The following is a 24,732-nucleotide window of genomic DNA, read 5'->3' as shown; positions in this document are numbered from 1 at the left end:
CTTAACTGAAACAAACTACAGATCTATCAACAAACCACGGGCAAAATGGCTGCAAAGACACCATCACTGGCACATCTAATTCCAGTAGTAACCCAAAATAAAATAACGAACCAGAAAATGAGCATAATGTGTCTCCTTTAAGAAGAAAAAGTCAAAATTCTCTGACTTCAGCTTCTTAATTTCTCATTTGAGGACGTAATCTTGGGCTTTGGGAAACATTGATCGACATTTTTCACGAGTTTTTGACATTTTCTAGAGAAAACAACTTAATTACCTGAGAGAGAATGAACAGATTAGTGAACACAGTGAAAACAATCATAATCATCAGGGCTGCAACTTCGATTAATCTGTCGATTATTTTCTGGATTAATCGATTGTTTGGTCGCAGTTTCTGTGAGTTCAAAACTCTTCAGTGTGGCACATTTAAAATAGATTGGTGGTGATTATTTTCTGCCAGTCGACTCATCGCTCAGTTGATGAATCATTGCAGCTGTTATCTAAAAAAAACCCAAATCAACAGTAATACAAGCAATAAAGTAGCTTAAAACTAGCTAATTAAAGCTGTTTTAATGATGTGAATACGAGGGCAGCAGTGGGGGAACAGAATGGAAAATAGAATAGAATAAACGTTATTGTTCGGCCGAAGCAGGAAAACATGTCCATAAGATTAAAAGAAAAAACATCACATTACCAGAAAACAAAGATCTCTCAGTTTCTCAACAGTCGGTGCATTCATTCCCGTGGTCTCCAGCTTCCACTCTCATATTTAAGTTTACTGTCGTTGGTTGACCACATGAATTACATTTTGGATAAAAGAAGCCTTGTAGATCTTTTTCTTTGTCCGGTGTTATTCTGCAGCGAGGGGAGCAGCTCAGAGCCAAGGTACAGGAGATGTGTTTAGTCTTTAACGATTGACTGTGCTGTAAAGATCACCACGTCTTTGTCAGCTTGTTTCTGTTCACTAAAGTCAAATGCTCGTACCAAAGGGGACCATGCTCAGTCGCTTATGTGTTGTAATAACTGCAGGTTTGTTTTCTCGGTCAGTGAATGCAGCAGGAAATCTGTTAACAGTTAAACCAGTTTCTCTTCATAAAATCATTCACAACAGATCAAAGTGCCACTGCAGCACACGTTGTGTTCTGAGTGAGGAACGGCAGATGCACCTCGAAATCAAATCAGACCATATAAATATAAAAAAGATAAAAAGACAGCTGTTGTTATCTGTGTGTATGTGATGGCTCTATGGTTTGTGTGTCTTTGCAGCTACAGGACCGTCGTCAGACCTTCGTATAAAGTGGTGTACCGCACTGTGACCTCTCTGGAGTGGAAGTGCTGTCCAGGATTCAGCGGCGCCGCCTGTGAAGAAGGTGAGTCGAGACAGATAGACTAACATGACGCACATTTTAGTTATAAAGCAGTCAGGAGAGTAGCGTCAAAGGATGCTGCTTAATCATGACAACGGTTTGTATATCGGCAGAGAGGTATTTCCTTTCACACAGGCGCAGGATGCACAAGCTTTTAGGCCACTGGCTGTCGTCTTTGCGGTGTGTTCAAGTGCAGCTTTTTGGCCAAACACCCAGGAGATGACAGGGGACAGTCGGCCATCAACGCAGCTAGTTCTCTGTTGTCAGTTTGGTGCGTCAGGGCCCTCAGAGTCAGGGTGAGGAGCTCGGAGTAGATCCGCTGCTCCTTCACGTCGGAAGCAGCCAGCCATGGTGGTTCGTGCATCTGATTAGGATGCCTCCCTTTGGAAGTTTTCCAGGCCTCCCAACTGGGAGGAGACCTCGGGGGCAGACCCCAAAACTTGCTGGAGGGGTTACATATCTCATCTGGCCTGGAAATGCCTCAGGATCCCCCAGGAGGAGCTGGAAAGCGTTCCTGTGGAGAGGGACGTCTGGAAGCCCCTGCTTAGCCTGCTGCCACCACGACCCGAGCCCGGATAAGCAGAAGAAAATGGATGGACGGATGGAAGTTTTCTCTTTTCTTTCTCAGTGTTCTTTCCCTGCCTCTCTGTTTCTTTCTTTTTTTTTATCAATCTTTACCTCTTAAATCTTCCTCATTTATCACCATCTGCATCCCTCTGTGTTGATTTGAAGCCTCCGGACTGCGTGTGCCTTCCAACACACGTGTGCGAGTAATACTTTAAAACAGGAGTGATTTCCATTAGGGCTTACATAAGGCCGCCTCTGTCTTCTACATGAAGTTCAGGAATAAGATCCCTCTGCCTCCTCAGGCTGAGTCAGATACCTCCACTTTATTAATCACTTTTAATGTGTTCATTCTGAGAGGCATTGTGCTACGTCAGGGGTTGTTTCTTTCGTGTGGTTTCTGGGTTTTATGGTCCAGCTGGAACTGAGACTCGGTCCTCTTAAAGTGCCATTTTAACGCGGCTGTTTTCATTTTTAGGCTACTGTAACTGCCCACCACACACACACACACACACACTCCTACACTCCCAGTGCATAATGACTTCCCCTGGCACTGGCCCCCGTGTCTCTGCAGTCTGGCGAGAAGGGTGGAGCGTCTGTTTATGCCGGGGCCCAGGACTTGACTGGGTGTAACATAAATCGTCAGGCCTTGCGACACAAAGCACAATAAATGTTTACAGTGGTTAAAGTGGTCACTTTTTAGTGGTGCTGAAAGCGGGAAGGCTGTTTTTTTTTCTGTTTTATGCTCCCTCCACTCGAAGGTGAGCTGAGAGTAACTCCCAGCCTTCCCAGCGGCCGGTGCTCTGCTGCAGTGTGGCTGCAACTGGAGACGTTTCTCCACTTTTCCTGCAGGCTGACACATTTTTTAGACAATTATATTTATTGGCATTTTTGTTATTTCAGCACCTCAAGACAAATAAACCCTCATCCATCCCCATCAACCCTCCCTCTGTCGGTCATCTTCACATGAAAATACTCAAAAATGACTTAAAGACATAATATAGACACTATTCAGTGATTAAGTCCGAATTGATTGCATTTTACATCGCAAGTTGAGTTACGTGAGTTACAATGCTTGTAAACAAAAGAAGCTTTACATTTTTCGGTCACGTTTTTCATATTCAAAGTCACACCTGGTCTTCCCCCATGTTACTTACCTCCCTCAAGGAGGTTATGACTCCGCTTGTGTCCGTCTGTGTGGACCCCACTAATCTTTGGTGTGGCTCTAGGACTTATTTTTTTTCGACATTTTTGTTTTTCAGGGAATAATCGATTGATCGTGATGAAAAATTGTATATATTAATATCTATAAGTGAGTACAATTTGATGCAAATAAAAATCTGGATCAAGTGTGTTTGAATTAGAGCCCAACAATGTATTGGTTGGCTGATATTATCGGCCCATCACAGATAAATTGGTATATTTTATCCGATGTCGGCCTTTTTTTAGACATAATAATGATGAAAAAGATGCTTGGGGTAATTTATATTTAGTACATGTCCAGTGAGATTAGGAATAATTGCAAAAAATCGGTGTGTATCGGCCAATATATATCGATATCAGAATTCTTTACTCCCTAATATCGCCCCCAAAATTTGAATATTGGATGAGCCCACATTTAAATATGTTTGATTTGATATCGGATTAATTGCCTCGGTGGAGGTATGTTTGGTAGAAAAGGTTACATTCTGATAGATGATGTGTCTAACAGATGGATATTGTATGTTTTAAATAAATAATGAGTTTTTTCTTGGTGTTATCGAGTGACACTGCCTGAATGCCGTCCTTGTTTCAGACCCTCCCCGCTCTCAGAGTAAAAAGAAAAAACACATTCACATTCAGACAACCCAGACTTTACTTAACAAAAGCAGAGGAACACACAGTCAAACTGGGAGGAAATTATCCAATTAAGTTGTTGCTGGAGGAGATTCCCCTCCGGTTGTCATGGCAGTAGGGGGCTGTCGAGCCAGCGGGGATGCTGGGATTAGCCACTTATCTGAGCGTCGTTCCGGGTGGCTCAGATCACAGGCGGCGCTGAGTGGAAGTGACAGGTCCCATTCACGGGGCCTTTACTCTCCGGCACCATGGATGCTATCCAGGGCCACCGGCGCTTTGTTCTGCTCCTGCCGCGTGAGCAGAACCTCTTGCCAGCGCAGAACCTGATACCCCGCTGCTGTCTGCCTCGTTCGCCCGCTTTAAGGAGAAATAAAAGCTTGCCACACGGGCAAAGCTGTAGGCCGGATTGTGTTTAAATCTGTTGCCATAGTGTTGCCAAGTGAAAGTTAAAGCTGCACTTGAAGTTCAGTGGGTGCAAGTTTCAAATCCAGGTTCTTAATACGTGTGTGAGGCTCTCCACACGGTCTTTGTGGGTTTCCAGACGGCTGCGAGCACTTGTTTGACCCTGAGTTGGGCTGAATTAAAAAAAGGCGATCACCTTCGTTATATAAAAGAATAACTCTCATCCTACTGCACTTTTCAAAGTCTGCCGTCTAGGTCAGACATTAAAAACATATTGCTTTTAATCTCATAAACCTCCCAGACAGTTAACACCGGATACATACATCTTTAAAGATCTCTTCTGTTGCTTATATACCTTTGCTCCCATCATCCCTCTTGCTTGTCTGCTTTTCACAGACTGTGGAAAATGTGTGTTATCCGCTCATTTACTCAGGCTACTCTGCTTTTAACTCCACCGTTCTCTCACCAGGCCACCCCGAAAGCCCCCGGCCATGTCTGACTCCCAAGGCCGGTCTGCATTACAGCAGAGTCCACACCGGCAGGACTGTGGGGCTGTGGTTTCTCTAAGTTGCAAGAAAGGAAAGGAAGCGCGTTATAAGCCGAGAGCGCGGTCATCGATACGGTCATATTTCAAGTAGAGATGAGGGAGTTGTTTTCTCTCGTGTCCCTCCATTCTCACCCCTCCGCCCGCCAGCCGATTGGTCAACACACGTAAATCAACAAGTCCGGTCTGAGGTAAAGATAACGCGTCTTTGTTGAAGTTCTGGATTGTGTGTTTTTCAAGAACCGGAGCAGCAGAGCGCGGAGATAAAATGTGAGAACATTGTGAGAAAAGTTCACGCCAATGCTGTCATCCCGTCATACAAAGCAAAAACATTACATCACACCCGGGCTGATAAACAAACTTACTCCATCCGAGTCCAAGCTGAGAAAGATAACACCGCATCAAGACGGCCACCTTTCACATGCGCTCTCTTTTTTCTTACTTCCTCACCCTAACCTCAGGACTTGGCTGGAATTCCAGGCCAGTGGTGTAATTACTGGGTCCTAATTGTTTTCTACGAGGCTTGGGAGATATTGTCTTACTGCTGGACCTGGAGCACAATGGTCTTTATCTCTGATTGAGCCTGAGAGAAGAAAAAAAAAAAAAAGGCTAAGTATTTGCAGATGGAGGCACTTTCATAGCATGCCAGAAACAGGGATTTAACGTATGCCTGGTTGGCTTTTGGCATTCCAAGAACCTAAACGCTTGTTTTCAGATGGGATATCCCAATTTGTGCTACATCAAACACAAATATCAAAATTATACCTCATTTAGAGGCAATTTCATGATACAAGAATATCAAATGTAACCTATAAAAGCAAACATTATTGAATTAGAGTTGGCTCTCAAAGACCCTTACAGGTTGCATCAGCGTCAACACACTGAAGGGTTCCTGCACACTCAGCGGTTGCGGAAACCTGTAAAATGTTTGTATTTCGGCGCTTTCTGCTCATTTTGATTGACTCTCAAAAGTGCGAAGATGACGCTAAGAGACAGCAGTTGATATCTCGGACCTGATTTGATTTATGGCGACAGCACCATAAAGGAAATATGGCTGCAGCTTAACGCAGGAGGGGGGCCGCCGTGCAGCAAAACATATGGGGGATGTAGACTTGAATTAGCACGGCTGTCAAAGCTCTGCCGGGGGGGGTGGGGGGGTCCCCGTCAAGCCGTATCTCGCAGCCAAGCGGAGGCTGCGGTTTTTGGGTCGCAATTACGGTGTGGCTGGGAGGCAGAGGCGCGCTGTCTGTAATAAGCCGCAGAAACGTAATCTGTGTTTTCACAGCTCAGCGCAGCTTATCACAGGCCTCCACGCTAAACCCGGCGCTTTAAACATCAGTCGGCTGCAGCTTGCCATTAGCGAAAGGGAAGAGTGGGAGAGAGCGTGGACACCAGTGTCTGTCTGACTGCCAGAGTGAATGCGTGGGTGGGAGAGCGAAGGTGTGGAGGATTTGTACAGTGAGGGATGCAGCTGTTCAGCGTGATTAGCTGCTTTAATGGCAGCGGGCTTTAGGAGCTGCGAGTGGAGGGAGCCCAGACTGAGGTCAGAGGGGAGCGAGCTGAGCGAGAAGCAGGTGACCTTCCACTCCCGATCCCGCGAGACCACACAGCAGCACGACCAGGGCCGGACACAACATGGAGTCACCTTTTCATTTAGACCTCCTCTTTTTTTCTCCCAGTCGCATTCCTGGAGTTCCCTCTGTTTGCATGAGCAGGTGTTAAATATGTCTCTCGTCATTGATTCATTCACAGACTAGAATGGCACAAAGTTAGGGTTGCAGCGATATACTATTTTTTTTTTTACAGTTACAGTTACAGATTCCCTGCACTCATATTTTGGAGGTTATTTATTTGCCAAAAAACAGACAAAACACATTGTAAACAAAGGTAAAGATGAATTTGATTGCCAGCATTCAACTTTCTATAGATATTGCAAAAATATCGTTAAGTTAATTTGTTTGGCGGCAATAATCGTGGAGTGAAAAATCAGATTTTGTGACAGCCCTGATCCAGTATCGAATTGTTCTTACTCATCGATACCAGCAACCTAAATATGTCTGATTTTTTCATTAAGATCCATGAATTATTCCCTGATATATGAACGAAAATGTAAAAAAAAACTCGCAATGTTGAAAGAATTACTGGATCCTCTCCTTTAACTGGATCTGCACCAAAAGTTGATGGGGTTTATTCTGGGCCGAGACCCGTCCTCCGTCCAAGTTTTGTGGAAATCTGTTCAGTAGTTTTTGTGTAATCCCGCTGACAAACCAACCGAACAACCAAACGGAGCTAAAAAACAGATCTGAAATCTGCAGCGTTCACGCAGCTATCCAGAGCATTTACGCAGTCATGACAAAGACACATAAATCACGAACATACAGGGAGGCCCGCTGCAGCCAGCGTGCAGAAAAAAAGGCCACAGCAGCTGATATTCATCGTTATGTAAATGGCCAGCGCAGCACAAGTGCAGAGCCTAAATTGGAAGCAGCTGAAGTGAAGGCTGAAACTGGGCTGAGGGCCCCAGATGAGATTAGACATGGGAGCGTCCAGCCAGCCCCTCTCAGCCCACGCTGCTGCACTCGGGGGAATCATCATAATGGTCATTAATTAACAAACAATACCACTGAAAAAAAAACAACGACAAGCCAAACTAAAACCAAACAGCGGAGGGGAAGTTTTCTCTCCTCCTGCTCGCCTTTCTTTCCATACAGTCTTCGTCTTATGTAAGCGTGTGTTGGTTTGTGCATCACGTTTATGAAAAATCCCCAAATCATACTTCATGGAGCCATTCAGGTATTTAAATTTGGATGCATGCTAATAATTATTATATATTACTATGACATGTTCCATGCAAACCACAGAGAGAGCACACACTGCTGCAGAAAACCCTCTTGTGGAATAAAAATGACTATATAATTATGACTCCGTGCATTTTTCGACTGTAATATTGCACGGCTAACGGCAAAAGACAAGCACAGTGATGGCAGGATTTATTTTTCTGGTACATTTAGACTTTTATTTATTACAACATCTAGCTTATTAGTTGATTTCCCGTCTATCTCAGCGATTTACGCTCCATTTGTTTACCTGCGCCGTCTGCTGTCTCGTCTGATACTGATACTAAATCCAAAATGTCAGCGAGCTTCAGGAAACACATGCTCCGGCTGAACTTTTTAAAAAAAGTTTCATACATACTGAGCCTTGGTTCTGAGTTAAGTTTTATGTATCTGGGCGCGTGGACTGGAAATGCCTCTTCTGCTTACTGATTTATTTATTATTTCCCAAGACTTCCCCGGGGAATGCATTGAAAAACAGTCAGAGGGAGATAAAGTGGGCCGAGTCAGCAGCGCAAAGAAACTTTTAAGGGATGAAAATAGACACGCACACACGCCTGCGAATGCACACACGCACACGCCGCGAGCAGCTGGAGTATTCTTCTGTCCCCAATAAAGCAGAGGCATTTCCCCCTCGACCCGGCAGTTTAAGTGGACTGGTGTGCTGACTGAGTGACCCACAAACAGACAGGCTCTTTACAGATCACGCAATCAGCAGCACACAGAGAGGAAAGACGCTCTCTTCCTGGCCGAGATAAGTGAACTGGTAACAGAGCTGTTATCATGTAGGAAGATAAAGAAGAAGCTTTCAAATCCTGAACTTTTTTTTTTTTTTAAATCCTCCTCACTCGTGGAGGTGTGAGCTCTGATCCACTCAGCGTCTGATGTCATTAAAGCTGCATTAACCCACGTCTGCTCACTGCGCTTCAACATATCGCCGGCTCTGAGCTTGAAGGTATATAGAGGCACGATGATGTAGGTAACACAGCTCTCCTGTCTGTAGGCAGTCTCCGACAAGGTAATGAAGCATATTTTGACGTCACTGCCGAGACAATGGCAGCATTGATGGAGTCGGTACGCTCGGGGTCCTGTCGGTCCGTACAGCTGTGATGAGTTCAGTGGACCCAGTTGCTGCCTGCAGCGCATTGGAAAGGCTGCTAATGTCTTTCACAACCTCGGACTCGTTGCTAATCACCGTCTCTTGGCTAAATTGGTCAGAATTCCAGTATCTGTCAACTTTTTTTCTTCTTAATCTTCATTCTCCCTCTTTATTTGGCTTCATAGAGGTGCTTTTTTGCTGTATTTTCTCTTTAATGTAGAGCCAGAACTAGAAGTGTGAATCTCCAGACACTTCGTGATTTGATTATGATGTAACGATCCATATGTAAAACTAGAATGCTGGCTGATGGACCGATTTCTTTATCGACACGTTCGTCCCTCAATTTCGTTTGGGAAAGGTTCCTTCTCACAGTGTAATTACAGTCTCATCAGCAGTATTTGGTCAGACCTTCTGTGTTTGGTCATGATGTTATTAACCCTGTCAGTCTTTTGGATAAAAAGATCAGCTGTTCGTCTCTGAAGTGTGGTCTTTAATTTTCTGGAGACATTTCTTCATCAGAAGTCATACGACGTAGATGTGTTGGGTTTTAGTTTGTTTCTTCATGCATCTCCCATAGACTTCAACACAGCTGTCACCACAGTCTGGCACCAAAAGCGAGATTTGGTAAAGTAACGATCCATCCTTCTTTTTTAGGTTCCTTGGTTTCGTGTGACCAAACATCAAAAACCCAACGATATCATTTTGATTTAAATCAAAGAAAAATATCCGTCTTTTATTCCCTCGCTCCCTTTTTTCCATGTTGTCGTCTCTTTCTTACCTCTGTTCCGCGCCCACTGTAACCCCGGGTTATATCCACACTCTGGACCACAAAAACACGAAAATACAAGGAAAAGTGTGAACTTGACCAGATATATTATTCTCTCACACAGCATCAGTCTGTGGTTCTTGTACACTCCCAGTAGTCCTGATGATCTCGCTGCTCGTTTGTCACTGTTATGAGTTCATAAACATATACAACACCACATGAGAGAGGCTCAAGTGTTGTGGCTCGGTGGGTGGGGGATTTACGAAACCGACCTTCAAACCTCCTCCACTCCCAAGTTTACAAAACCACAAACAGACCACCACATCACAGAGATCTCGCTGTGTCGTGTTGTGGTGACATCATTTATGGCCTCTCGTATCTCAGACCTCCCAAACATCCCCCCTCCGGTTAGGTCTCAGTTTCCCAGCCGCTAAACGTTGGATAACGTGTAGGGTTTAAAAGTCGCTGCCCCCCGTCTGACTCTCGAGCTGTATTTCGAGCAGGTCTTTGCATATATTTCCATTTGCTCATGTGCTTGATACGGTGCTCAGTGGGGATGAGGGGAGTGGTGCTGATGGTTGTGATTAGTTCTGGACCGAAGACGAGAGTGGAGAGGAGGGTTTGGATGAACCTCACCAGCAGTTCGACCTAATTAGAGACATTCCCGGTTGACTTTTCAGAGCTGAAACCTGACAGACGATCAGGCCTTCCCCGTCAAGGAGCCAATCGTCTTGACCAAAGAAGAAATGACCTCATACGATTGGCTAGAAGAGGAAAGAGCGGAGGATAATAGAACTTGTCCTCGAGAGATCAGATGTCTGATATTTAAAGCTGGAGTCACACACGGCTGGCAAATACATGAGAGCAGTGAGAAATCTTCTATTATAGAAGTGATCCTGCAAGTGTGGTGTGTTTTCAGCTCCGTGCTTCGGCAGGACGGCGTTGCCTCAAGCCAAAATGAAGAATAATCTTACAAAGACTGCAGATTTATCTTAATTCAGGGCTTCAGTTAGCAGCAGTTAGCAGATACTCTGGTGATATGCACCATGACCTTATGTATGATCTCATGATCTTTTAATCCTAGCCATGTAGTTTTGGTGCCTAAACCAAACCAAACCGCACATTCATAACAGTCCAAAAGTCCTAATATGTCATAACTGCAAGCTTTATTTTGAAAGTCTAACCAATGGCGTATTATTGTTAACTGAGAACTTGTTGAAAAGGGGAGTGTAACTGACCTCCAGTCCACAAACACAGACATTTCTCCCCTTAAATGAACCCAAGCTGCATGCAGCCGTTCATTAACGCTTCAGTGTACCTGTCACATTTGAATCCAACAGTACAAATACAGTCAGAGCGCCAGTGTTGTCTCGCTGATATGAGCTTCCTTGTACCACTGGGACCCTTCATAGCACTCAGATCTGGGTTTCTAGGTCAAATCAGGATTCAAAAAGACTACAGCTTTTTGCTTTGGACAGTAACAGTAGTCATGTTGCTGGTGCCGACAGCCATACCACAGGGAAACACTAGGAGGGAGAGTTTGCGAAGTTGTTTCCGCTTTAAAATAAACTTGTTTTGCCCCCAACATTCATCTTTATCTGCCGCAGTGTTTCACAGAACGTGTGCGTGTTTCATGTTTGCAGGGCGCTGTTTGCTCTGCGCTAATAGAGCGTGTAGGACATGCATCATTTAGGAAAGAGCTTGTATCTCCTCCGCCGTCCCGCATCGTCTGAGGTCACGTCTCAGGGGGCTTCTCTTAATACCAACACACCCATGTGCATGCGCACTCATTCAGACGGCTTCAGTCTACAGCGCCCGGCACTTCCTTTTAACGTCTTCTTGCATTTGGAGACAAACATCGTGTTGAGATCATTGTTCAGGAAGTGTGGTATGCATCAGTGCTCCACGTCCTGTCTTTGAGGCTGGAGGAAGAGGCTGTGGCAGCGCTGGTGTGGCTGGTGGGGCAGCGTCATGGGGCTCAGCGCCAGAGAGGCCCAGCGGGGTGAGCTCATTAACAACAGGACGTACCCCTGAACCTCTAAACCCAGGCCTGCATTCCGTCCGCTCCGCTGCCCCCCTGGGACTCATCCAGGGGGGCTTTAACAGCCCCGGTGTTTTGGTTGGACCCTCGCCACAGCCAGAGCCGAGCTGTGCATGACGACTCTCCCCTCCCCTCTCCTCACCCCGCCTCAATCAGGACCGTAAATACAGTCCAGAGAGGGTGTCTGTGTGTTCCTGCTTCCTCAGGTGTTTATGGCTCTCTCACTCATTCATGCTGAGCTCGCAGCCAGCGGCCGGCAGCAAACAAACACTCACGCTCACGCTCACGCACACATGCAGACATATTTAAGGCACCGAAGAAACACCTGCTCTCACCAGCACTGACACATATATCAAGTCTGTACGTACCGACGGACTCGTGACTCAGACTAAAATTAAATCTTTACACCACGGATGACTCAAGGTCACGCGAACATGAGCCGAACTTTGCTGGGTTCGCTTCGATCAATAAACTTGATACAGGACATGGACACACACTCACTGTGTCTCTGCACAAACACACACTCACTGTGTATCAGTTGCATGTGTGCAGCATGACGGATAGACTGACGGGGCAGTTAATCACAGATCGCAGCTCTGTTGGAGAGTTGGAGCTCTGTCTGCTCTGTCTGCTGCTGTCATTGACTCTGGGCTGAGGGACACATGATGATGTCATGGCCCTTTTTATTTCTGTTGGCTGCCCTCCATGTTGTCTTCTTAAAGGGCTCCACCACCTCGACCTGATGGGGAACCCACAAGACTTTTTCTGACGGCCAGACGATCATCAAACCACTGAAAATATACAAGTTTTTAAACTACTTCTACTGTCTGTGTTCGGTGGCAGTGTTTGGAGTTAAGATATGGTTTGGAATTGGCTTTCACTTGTTGGTAGAACGATGGAAACATTAGATGGATCGTACATTATCAGCTCATAATGTGCTTTAATGATATTCCCCACTGTAATTGGTTTACATCACTGTGATAGAGACTGACGATCGTGAAGAGTAGATCGTAATCTTATTTAACATTTAAGCTGTGTTTTTAAATGAAACACTTAACATCCCCTAGCTCCAGCCTTTAAACTGTAAGAACAACCCAATCAGCAGAATAAATGTGACTACATCTCTGCAAAACCACAGATAAGTTAAAGCTTCACGTTTCTTTATGTTGCAACTTTTTTGTCTAGGCACAAAAAACACTTGGTTAGGAAATGTCATGGTTTGGCATAGAAAACGCGGCTGGAAATGTCCCGAGGTCTCCTCAGAAAACAGACTTTGACTTCCCGTAAAAAATATGGATATATAGCTGGAAATTGTCCTGAGTTCTCCCTGGATGCCGCCTACATTGATGGGATACTATCTGCAGTGGAAGATGAAATACCTGGTACCAAAAGTGAGTCGAGTCGAGTGGAAACGAGGCTTCGGACTACCTGTATAGGCTCCGTTGCTTCTCTGTGACCTCTGTAACTTGCTGAAATGTGTGCATACCTCAGACTGTAAGGTAGTTTGAATAAAAGCGTTCACCAGGTGACACATGCTTCTCATTTTACACATTACAGAACTAAAGAAAACAAAGGTTTGGCTTTAAACATTCTTCGGATGATCTCAGTGGTTTCATATTTGTAGTTTTTGTACTCTTTTGTGTTTTTTGCCTGAATACTTAAATCAGCGTCTATCTGAAATTAGACCGCAGGATCTGGAGCTGAGCCTCTGCCTGCACACAAATTGGCCTCTCTGATCCTTTTTCAAAATGGTTACCCTCTTTGGACATCCCCCGTCATTACATCCTATTTACAAAAGACCAGAAGGATTATTCTCAGTTAATGCGTTTTATATGAACCCTTCACTTTGCCTGTGTAAACCTAGCTACTCGAGTAAACAGAGCCCTATTGAAGCAGAGTTACTAAATCTGCAGCCAGATGGGTTCTCGACCCCGAGACAAAGTGGAGAATTACAGTTTGTCCTGAGAGTCCGAGCTCAGCTCTCAAAACCCCTTTCTCTTCCCCCCCCCGGGCCTCGCTCGAGCACCGGGATAATCTATTCCCTCTCTCTCATAGATGGTGAAAGAGATGAGGGTGTAAAATGAGAATGGCTGCACTGGTGAAAGGCTGGCACAGCTCCAGCGGGACACGTTTTCTCCAAGTGCTGCCAGGCAGAAGAGAGGATGTGTTTTCCCTCGTCTCTTGTTGACACTTGCAAAGACATTGGGATGGCGGAAAACATACTATAAGGGATGTAAAGAGAGGGGGGACATGGAGGGGTTTTCTTACTGGAAAGTGCCTGTTCATCATGTTACTGTTAAAAGGACAAAGAACAGACTGAAGTAATAACCGTGATGAGCATCATTCATACTTTCTCCACGAGCCATAACCACAATGTTCCCTTTGAGGTCGTTTATCTTCTCATAATGTAGCTGAACTAAAGTGAAATTAGATTTGAGGCTCCCCTTGTCTTTGTCTGCGCCGTCTGACCCTCTCACAGTCCGTGCACCGTTACCCCCTGGGTGGGTAGCCATCGGGACGCCAGAGAGGAGGAGGGGGGAAAGGGCAGAGAATTGAGGGGTGCAGGGGTTTGTGCTTTCCTGCAGAATAATGGCAAGTATTGTTCCTTAAGTGGGCAGCGCTGTATCGAGACTATCGCAGGAAATTTCTTGACATACTCATTCGGTGTCAGTCTTAAATTTCTCAGACACTTCAGAGCTGTATGTTGTGAGCCGGTCATGGTAAAGGGAGTACAATGTGTCCCTGTTGGCGCCTGAGTATCAGCAAAATCAAAGGGATGATTAAAGCCGAACGAGAGCGCCTCAAACATTTAGGAAGATGATTGACTGAGATAGCCCCGAAGAATTTAGTGCACTTTGTATTACGTTCCCTTTTTCTTTAGCGTCTTTTTATTTCCCTGTTTTCTCTTCATCTACGCTGTCAGACTGAAAAACCGTCGCCAGCAGTGATGCAGAGACTCCAGAGGTCACTACGAGTAACAGATAAGCCTCAGCCTCGGTCTGATACTCTCACTGTGGATGTGTAATTGTGATGGAGGCCTCACACGCTCCCCTCATCCACACAGGGACAGGAGAGGGCACGCTGGGAGATCAATTACAAACACCGCTCAGGATCGTTCATCCATCAGAGCAGCTCTTTTTCGCCAAGCTGGAATTCCTTTTTCCCCTGGCTGCACCTGACAGTGCAGAAACCTTAGCCCGAGCTACCACCAGTTCACTTTTTGTTCCAAAAAGTTTGCTTGAGATTTTTGTAGGAGGTTTTCTGTCAAGACCGAGGCGGCTTCTGTCAGCAGCAGCAGCAGCAGCAGCGAGCAGCGAGCAGCCGCCCCGTCGATCTGAGAGGCTTTCATCAGCAGTCTGACTCCACTCGCTGCTTCTCCTAATGTTGTTTGAGTGAAAGTTGGGGGAGAATTGTTGATGAAAAGTGCTAGATGTTGAAAGGGAATGGCATAATGTGCTACAGTTGACTGTGCAGAGGGAATGGGCGGCCATTTTACAAGATCAGGTTCACGCCGGAGGCTAAAATACTTCTTCTTCCATATTCCAAAGATGGAAACGTCCCCAGAATCGTTGTTTAATCATGTCCTGATGACATACAATCCAAACAGTCCTGAGCTTGTTTGGGACGTTGTGGAGCACAAAGTTTATACTTTCCCTTTCACAGAATGTTTCCGTATCCCACTTACAGTCGAGGGCTTGTATGAGAGGAAGGGAAAAGGACTGCTTCAGTGATGTGGCTGGAGTTATGAGTTCCCACAGATGACCGTGTACCCTGTGGCAGCTGGTGGTGGTGTTGGGGTTGTATCGGACCCAGGCGGACAACTCAAAGCGTCGTGTTATTCTTCATCAGCAGTATGTTTTATAAAGTCGGCATAGAGGAAAACACACACCTCACGTTTCGATCCCAAAATGGGTCCACAAATATACTTGGGCTGCCCACCAGTAAAGTCTATGTGTGGGAAACACTGGATAGCTACTGTTTTGCACCGTTGGTTTCACTGAAAAACTTGGATCCACATCTGGCTTATCTACATCTGGACACGGCTGCGACGCATTCCCGCTGTGACGCGGCTGCCGAAGCTGATCGCACCCATCGTAGACGATGCTTGCGGTTCTACCCGATTCACCACGACGCATTTTAAAAGCATCCCAGCAGCGATTCTTCTTTAACAGCGAGAATCGAGCCGCACAGAGCAGATCGAGCCGGGCAGCAAGTCAGACAGAAGAACGGCACAGAGCTGTTGTTCAATCATGTTTTCATGACACAGAATCTAAACATCCCTGAACTTTATTTGGAAAGTTGTGGAGAACAGAGTTTATACACAGCTACTCATGTTTACTTACACATTACAAGGACTTTTATATAAATAGTGTTATTATTATTATAGCACCACGACAACTTGTAGAGTCGAGGGTGGATGGATGGGCCGACGAGCCCGTAGTTTCCCATTGATGGCGGATCAGAAAACATGCACGTGGATCATTTTTCCAGCGGTCTCTTGTTCGTAAAGATGACGACGAACAACATACTTCATCATTTAGTTAAGATATCCTGTGAATGCTCTACATTGTACCCCGACTGTGCTCAGTGGCCACCGTGTGAATAAGGTCTCAAAGCTCTGGGAGTCACCGAGGTGTCGTCTGCGTGACTCACAGAAGGATTATTGCTGAACTTTGCCTGCTATGAAATCAGCTCTGAGGCTCGTCGGCTGTATCTCAAGTGTGAATTATGAGTTTTCACCCTCATAACTGCGCAGAAGACCAGGGAGGAGGCCTTAAGTGCTAAAACAGTATAAATGACTCTGATTTTCCACTTGTGTCGAGTCTTATCACCTCACCGCCGAGTGATGTCATGTGTAATTCTGAAGCTTTCATAAAGCTTTTAAACTGAAAAACTTCTTTATAGTGGTCTGGTGTAAAGTGTTACGTAGATGGGTGTATAATGACTTTTAAAGGTTTGGTTACTTGTGATATTTACAGCTTTTATAAGTAGTTTAACAACCTTCAGACGAAACAGAAAACAGCCGGCAGAGTCGGCACAATAAGCCTTCATGTTTTTGCGTGTAGATGGTGAAACTTAATCTCTCGATTGTGACTTTTACGAATCAATTAAAAGACGATAAATAGCGGGCGAGAGAGGGGTGGGTAAGAGGATTAGGAGCTGGTGAGAGGTGCCGCTGATGGTCCGCGTCTTGAAGTCCTTAACAAGCAGCCGCGCTGTTCTTTAACCTGTTGGTGTTCGACTACTGTGAGAGGAGGAAGATGAAGACGGAGCGCCTGTTCTCCTCACAAAACACTCCCCTCCATATCTCTGAGTGCCACGGTTTGATATATGTCAGACATTTTTTGGGCTTGGAGTCAGACAGTGGGACACATCCATCCATTTGTTTTTTTTTAGTTTTTTTTTTACGCCTGGTGGGATCAGGCCGTCCTCAAGCCAAGACCTCCACGTCGACTCTCGAGCACAACTCACGCTGCCAGATGTCAGCGGTGAAGAGGGGAGGACAGTGTGGATACACACACACACGTACATGTACACTCGAGACAGACAGATTCTTCAAATACACACACACACACACACACACACGGGAGACGTATTTAGTCGAGACAGGCCAGATGTTTTATCTCAGTATGTATGTGTCAGGAGTGCACCGCTCCCTCTGATGGAGAGCTGGAAGCTCGGCACGCCGCCACGGCTGCTGTGACCGGGACCGCTCTGATAAATTACACCACTCGTACTACGAGGGGGTCCAGAGCACTAAAAAGTCTCCGACAGAACCTGGTGTGACTTCTGTCCCCCGTGACTCTCTTCCTGAAACTCGATAATTTGTCTAAATACGACCACTCATCTCTAATCATCATCTAATTACTTTTTATTCTGCTGTAATGACGATCCTGCTGCTGAAATAACAAGAAATGATGTTCGGATGATGATTAACACGAACATCTGATTATTATATGTGATTACAACTGACAAACAAGATAATTACAATTAACAGAAACATCTTTTTTCTTCTTACCTCAGACTTTTTTAAAGCATGTGAAGCGTCTGATGTAATTTTGGATTTCTGCTCACATTCCCTCAAATCCAAGAACAGTCCAAGGATATTTATATAGTAACCGTAAAAGCCACAGACATCTACACGCACTAATATTTGCATCCTGTATCATTTTTATCTCATGCTAGCAATTAAAGGATAAGTTCACCCAAAAATGTAAAATTCAGTCATTAGCTCCTCCCCGCCCCATGCCCATGAAAGTCAGGTGAAGTTTTCTAGTCCGCAAAACATTTCTGGAGCTTCGCAGCAAAACAACATTGCAGCGTTCTCCCTAACAACTGAAGCAGATGGGGACTTGTTTTAAAATGTTAAAAAAGACAAGTGACAAAAGCATAAAAAGGCTCCATACAGCTTGTCCGGCACAGTCCAAGTCTGCGGAAGCCCCCAGATTGATTTGGAAAGGCGTCATTTACATGTGCGGTCGAGCTTGTGCACCAGCTTCACACGCTAGCTTAGCAGCTACAGTGAAGATTTCTCTTTGAATAATGTATTTTTCAAATCAATTTGGGATCTCAGGGCTTCCGGAGACTTGGATTAAGCCACAGGAAGCTGCTTGGAGCCGTTTTATCTTTTAAAACAAGTCCCCGTCTACTTCAGTTGTTTAGGACAACACTGCTTTTTTCTGTGAAGCTCAAGAAATGTTTTGAAAAGTTTGAGTTTTTGAGATTTTCAACAATCCGAGACTCAATCGTGAAGCATATTTGCTGCAGTCCTAGTTTTTGTAGAAGTTTCTGCTACAGTACGCAGTGATGTAACCAAAGCATCCACTTCTGAGTTTCTCTTGAAGTTTTTTCTTTTCCCTGATCAGCAGTTTCTCACAGTGTGGCTGTGAGGGAGTGCAGGAAGGCTGTTGTTGAAAATGCTGTTGGGAATGCCAGCAGGGAGGAGTTTGAAGGAGAGCCTGTGTTTCTTTGTAATGCAGTGCTGAGATAAGGGCACCACGTCAGCCCCTGGTGGAGCCCCTGCAGGGTCTGCGGACCCCCGTTGACCTGAAACTGTGATCACACAGTCTGTTTTATTAGCTGACAGGAGCGACGTTGATTGATTGCTCGGCACTGTTCGCCCCTCGTTTGGCCGGTTGTTTCTCGGTGCTGTAGAGGCGGCGATGGTTCTGCGAGGTTTTGATCTGTGCGCCCTCGCTGCTCTGATCCTGTAATCTGCTCCCACTCCCCCTGCATGGGAGCCTCTGCTCTGGATGTGCGTGCTTTCATCCCTGTGTGCATGTCTTCACACTGTCAGCTCTGTCTGTGGGCATGTTGTGTTAAAGTGCTTCTCAGAGATAAGACCCTCATTCTGAGGATGAAGGGAGTGAGAACACTGTGAATAGCAGCATCCTGTCTTATCTCTGCTCCTTTTTCATTTTTCCCTCCAACGGTTTTCTCATATTTCTCTCCGAGCCATCTGTTAGCAGAGGCAGTAAATTTCAGCGCACTTGCGAACCGCGTGTCTTCAGCCTGAGAGCGACCGAGACTGGATGTCACATTAACACCGGAGCACTCCATCACCTAGCAGCATCTCTGCCTTGGCAAGACACAGAGAGAGAAAGAGTTGGACGTAAACTGGAGGAGGAATAGTGCATCACTGAGAGCTGAGTCATCCAGCGCCCCCCCACTGCTGTGTCTCAGCCACAAAATGAGCAAAAAATGCAAAATCCCTCATTATGCTGTTAATAAATCTGTCTTTGCAGAGTAAAAACCCCTCAAGTAAACTGCTGATTTTATTGTTTTTGATCATTTCTGTTCCCAAAAACCCATTTTTACGTCATCCTTAGTTACATATTTCATGGGACGTTCAGAGGTCTAACCTTTTTTATTATGACTGTTGCAAAGTTTGTCGACAGTGGTTTGAGGAGTTCAGTAAAAACAGACTGTATGAAGGACTTTCTGTTGGAGTACAGTGCATGAAAATTGAAAGTACAAAGTAGCGGCATTAAAAAAAAAAGTTGTAAATGACAATTTCGATTTTTGTGAGTTTGTGGTTAAGACCTCTCAGAGCCGTGCGATGCTCCCTTGGAAGAACATTTTGTACATTTTAAAGTTAAACGCATCAATCTGGTGCAATTTGAAAGTAAGTTGGAGCTTTGTGCTCTTGTAAACGATTTAATAATAAACGTATCGGTTGTATAGATATGAACGGTGGTGACACGGCAATAAGTCACGGCTACAAAGCAAGACAGGCGAACCTGCTCCTGGGATGCTCCTGTGGAACGTGTATTGCAATCATGTCTTCTTCTTCTTCTTTTCTTCTTCTTCTTTTCTTCTTCTTCTTCTTTTCTTCTTCTTCTACTTCTTCTTCGTCTTCTTCTTCTTCCCTGTGTTTACTGACCTGCCACAGACCAACACTACAGGAACATAGTGTCTCCTACGTTTCAGAGTGTGTAGATGCTGTGTTTGTAAGTCAACGAAAGCGACTTGGCCAAATATTTATCGGCCATACATTTCACAGATACCAGTAAATGGTACATTTTGCCAATATCCGACATATTCTGCATCTCAACTTAGATTAATGTTAATTATCAGTGATAACTTCTGCATTAACATGATGTAACGTCTTTGCTATCCAACAACAATAATGATAAAGTTATGTTTGGACTCGTTGATAGCTGCAGTGGGTTCTGTAATGTTACCTCAAACAATGCTGTGTCCTCAAAACGCCTTTGTGTGTTGGTCGCTGCCAGGAATGTGTGTGTGTGTGTCTGTGTGTGTGTGTGTGTGTGAGTCCAGTAATTAATGGGAAACACTGCATGTGTGAATGTCCCATTGGCTGGTATATATGTATGTATAAATGTGTATGTATTTCATTTGTATTTAACTTTTTAAAATTCTTTCTTATTTAAGTAGTAAAGTAAAGGTGTCTGAGCTCTTCTGCATGCAGCGTCGTTCCCACAGATACAGGTGTGACAACAAATGGCCCTTATATCTTTTTTCTTTTCTTTTCTTTTCTTTTCTTTTCTTTTCTTTTCTTTTCTTTTCTTTTCTTGTCTTTTCTTTTGCTCTCCTGCCCAAACCCTCCAGGACGACCCTGGACTGGTAGCAAAACACTCGCTCTACTGTCTCTGTAGCTGTGAATGTCCCTCTTAAGCTTATCATCCCTTTGTCGAACACACAGAGCACGCGTACTTATCTCCAATGATGCAAAACACAAACAAACCGTCGCCCCCACCAACCTCTGCGGCCCACTTTATCCCCATCTGTCAGAGGGAGCAGACACGAGACAGAAACACATGTTGGAGTAACGCTGGCCAGAACTGAGGTGTCGTCGCTGGGTTTCGGTTGAGTGGGTGTGGGGGTTGGTGTTTCTCCAAGTAGAGCAGAGATAGAAACCTATGAGGAAGGAATATGAGTTAAAATCTTCCATCTCTGCTGATAAAAATGAAGAGCAGGAATCAAGAAATCAGGGCCGTGCACACACAATCAACTTTATTTGTTTGCCTCTCATGATTGCACTTATCTGCAGGGTGCTGAAATCCTCTGAAGGTCACTTTTTGTTTGTTTCCTCGGGAGTTTCCAAAAACATGCTGCGTGTTTGTCGTCAGGATCGAGATGCTACAGATAGCTCCGGCTGTATGTGGATTAGCCTTTGAATTCCTACATCCAGTGATTAGTGTCATCCCCTGCACGCACCGCTGCGGGTTTTCTCCCCGAGCACTGCACAAACACACTAATTTCCCATTATATGTGCGTATATTTGAAGATATGCTGAGTTTATTTTCGGTGTGCCCGGAGGGTCTCGCCGTGTTAGCCTTGTTGATCCTGCTGTTGTATCTCTGACAGCAGACCAGAGCTCGGCGCTCGTTGTCATCTCTGTGTATTTGTCTTGCTCTCAGCTATTTTGGTAATTCAAATACTTCACACATAATGTCATGATAAAGACTTCCTCGTGTTGTCTTACGTGGGTTAAAGAAAACCAGTTTTTTTCTGCCGGGGGTAAAGGTCAGACGCTGTATGGATCTGTCCTGAGGTCACCGCAGATCAGTCATCGTGTTTGTTTTGTCTGTCTTCTGTTTTGCTGGATGTAAGTTTAGCCCGTGGAAAGCCTGCGGTGCGATCAGGGGAATGAAGTCCAGATTGTTGCACAGTCCGTCCCGTGCATGTCTTCATCATAGAAACGGCTCCTTATACTGTGTAAACGGTAACAGGGCAGACGAGAGCCGTGATTAAAATCTCCTACGTTTATGATTTGTGTTTGTGTAACCTCAGCGAGGCCGAGGTCTGGCATACCTGCATTATTGCCAGAGTTAAAGCCTTAACCTCCTGCAGGCCCCGCCATCAATCAGCACAGTTAGCGCACTGCTGGATTAGCGTAGGTTTGACCCCTGCCAGGTGTGTGCGGCCTGTGTCGCCGTCTCACGTCTCGACTGTGGTGTCGTATTCTGCGGTGCCTCCCCCCCGCGCGAGTTCACCTGAGTAGAGGCTCGCTGTTCAAGCGCTATCACCCTAAATCCAAAAAAAGCCCAATCAGCTTTGATCCCACCCTGCAGCCTCTGGAAGTAAGTGGGGTCTAATCCCCAAAAAAGCCTTAGAAAGACACAGAGGAATGCCTGGCACACAGCACACCATTCACCCAGGGATTAGCCCTGAGAGGAGGCTCAGCTTCACATAGTCATTTACTCCACCCACTCTGTGTGAGTACGTGTGGGTTTTGTGGTGTGTGCGTGCATATGGACATGTATGCAAATTCTTGCGCGCCTGCTTGCATACATACATGCAATTAATCTAAAAGGAAAAACCTCAAGAGGACCTCGCTAACGCTGCCAGAGAGCCAGGTCATATTAGGTTGAATGCTAATTAGCAGCATTTGTTGCTAATAAAGAGTTTTTCAAAGCAGCAGGAGCGCCGAACAGGCCAAGTGATCTGTGCCAAGGCTGCGAGAAAAAAATAAATAATAGTTTAGCCAAGTGATGTCAGCGTCCAGATATATAATCAATATACAGACAGTCCCGACACCTTCCTCCGAAACTTCTTTCATCCACGTGTTATCCATATTAAGCCAAATGTATCCAAAATAACACACAACATAATGAAACTGTCTTCAGACAAAACACATGTTAAACTAGAATGGAACTCAGTAGAGCGCATACCTCCGCCAAGGCCCAACAGTCCCCTTTATAGGTGACCTCGTTTTATCGTTGTCCTTCAGTGTGTCACATACTGTCGGTTCTTATGCATGTAAAAAGATCAAAGTCTGCGCCAACGGGCCTAAAACGCTGCTCCTCAAACGCCTCGTCAGTAGCCTCTCCTATAATTCTGTGACTTTGTGACATCACACTACGTCACCGTGTCACATATTTGCATAATATACACCTATATTCAAGGTAGAGGTGAAGCTAACTGGAAGCTGAAACCAGGACAGAGCCAGTGCAGGCTCAGGCGTGGGTGAGCTGACCAATCAGAGCAGACTGGGCTTTTAGGAGTCTCTTAAAGAGACAGGAGCTATAACAGAACCTCAGAGGGACTAAAGCATGTAAACCTATTCTAGCAGTAACCCAAAGAGTATAATATGTCTCCTTTAATTCAATGAAGCCTAATCCGATATCAAATAAAATATAATAAATCTGCTAAATGTAGTTTTTTATTTATATCTGCATCAAATTGTACTCACTCTTAGATACCAGCCACCTAAATATGCCAGATTCTTGCATTATTCCAGGAGAAATTAATGAAAAAGTCCCGTCATTAAGTATTAAAGAAAGTGAGAAAGGAGCTGGGACTCATCCTCCATCCAAGTTTCATAGAAATCCACTCGAGTGAGGTAACGATTACTCATTCGTTAGTTTATAACTCAATCATTAATTCGCACAACAGAATTTTGTGAATGATTCATCGCGATGAAAGCCGATACAGTCTAATGTTACCGATGCAGATGCTGGCAGCCAAACGCTTCTAATGAGAAACAAGAAACATTACTTGTGCCTGCAGTTAATCCTCGGTAATGAAATAACTGTCTGTTCATTTGTCTGTCTGGAACCTGAAGCCGTTTTTCTTTTATAAACATCTGTAACCCAGCAATCAACAGCAGCTAATCACCATCCGGTTTGATCACACTCGACACTCCTCTGAACACATTTTTTCAATACTCTCTATTGATCCTCGAAGGAGAAAGCTGAGAGCTGGAAAACGCGAACCTGCTGCCTTTAATTATCGTTTGCTTCTCTGCAGCAGCGGGATTATGCTTGTCCACAAGACATACTGAGTGTGTCTGTCAGCGCTCTGAGAGGGAGGGATGCAGCGGGATCAGGTGGATGACGTGTGTTGTTCGAGCTCTCGTCACAGACGCGCAGTGTTGTGGTCAGTTCGCGGCCCCGTGTGTGTGTTTTAACAGGTGCACAGCTGAACAGAAATGCATAATGATGTACGGAGTGATGCTCGGAGTGGGTCGGTGAAGACAGTGAGGCAGCAGTGTTGCAGCAGACTCATCAATCTTGAGCGTGGAGGGAGTGATGTTGATCCTGGCGCTGCTCCGCTGCTGTGAGAGCTTACACATATGTGACTGTATGTATGTAATAGAGCGATGGAGCAGGACTAGGTGGATTTTTATATGATCCGATGGGGGAGACGTGAGATGTCGCTTTGGTTTATGGTTTCGTCTACTCTCTTATGTGGGAGTATTTTTGGTAACCGCTCCTTCCTGTGGTTTTTTCTGAGATTTAACTGTTGTTGTTCGACAATCTCAGTGAAGTTTTTATTTGAGGAGAGAGTATGAGCTGTCTAACTCAGGAGCTCTGCCTGTTGAGTCAGGTCCGTGTCTTCAGTAACAGACTGTATGTGACTCAGCCGGGTCCAAGACTTCTTCAGCACGTCAGATGCAAAGACACAACCGGCTGGGCTTTCATCAGCCGAACTTCCACATCTGATTTCCTTTCATGCATGAACATGAAACCTATTATTGGACCTGAATACTCAAAGTGCAGATAAGTAGCAGTGTCTCTGTTGTGACACACTGCAAGAAAAACCCTTCATCTGACCACATCTAAAGAAGTGTGTCAAGACAATATAATTTCTCATGTATTTATGAGAATACACTTTCAGAGTCACGAAGACTAACGCCAGTCATTGTGAGAAGAATAAAAGAGAGGTTCACATCCTGACTGTTTAAACACTGAACACCTTGCTGAGTTAAAGGTTTGCTGCAGAGTTTTGAAGAAACAAAGTTATATTTAATTATTTTCCTCACCAAAATGCTCTAAAATACGTGTTCAGTTCTCCTTTCCTGCCTTTTACTGGA

General features: G+C 45.1%; 1 protein-coding gene across 1 annotated transcript in view; it reads left to right on the top strand.

The window, feature by feature from the left end:
• The window catches only part of emid1 (EMI domain containing 1), a 59,823-nt gene that overhangs the window by 8,661 nt on the left and 26,430 nt on the right, over positions 1 to 24,732 (top strand). Inside the window, exon 3 of the mRNA XM_073466971.1 lies at positions 1,264 to 1,367. Within this exon, the coding sequence (XP_073323072.1) occupies positions 1,264 to 1,367 (104 nt within the window). The remainder of the gene's footprint in view (positions 1 to 1,263; positions 1,368 to 24,732) is intronic.

Source organism: Pagrus major, chromosome 5, assembly GCF_040436345.1.
Source record: "Pagrus major chromosome 5, Pma_NU_1.0".
Classification (NCBI taxonomy): domain Eukaryota; kingdom Metazoa; phylum Chordata; class Actinopteri; order Spariformes; family Sparidae; genus Pagrus; species Pagrus major.
This window is presented reverse-complemented; position numbering and strand designations above follow the sequence as displayed.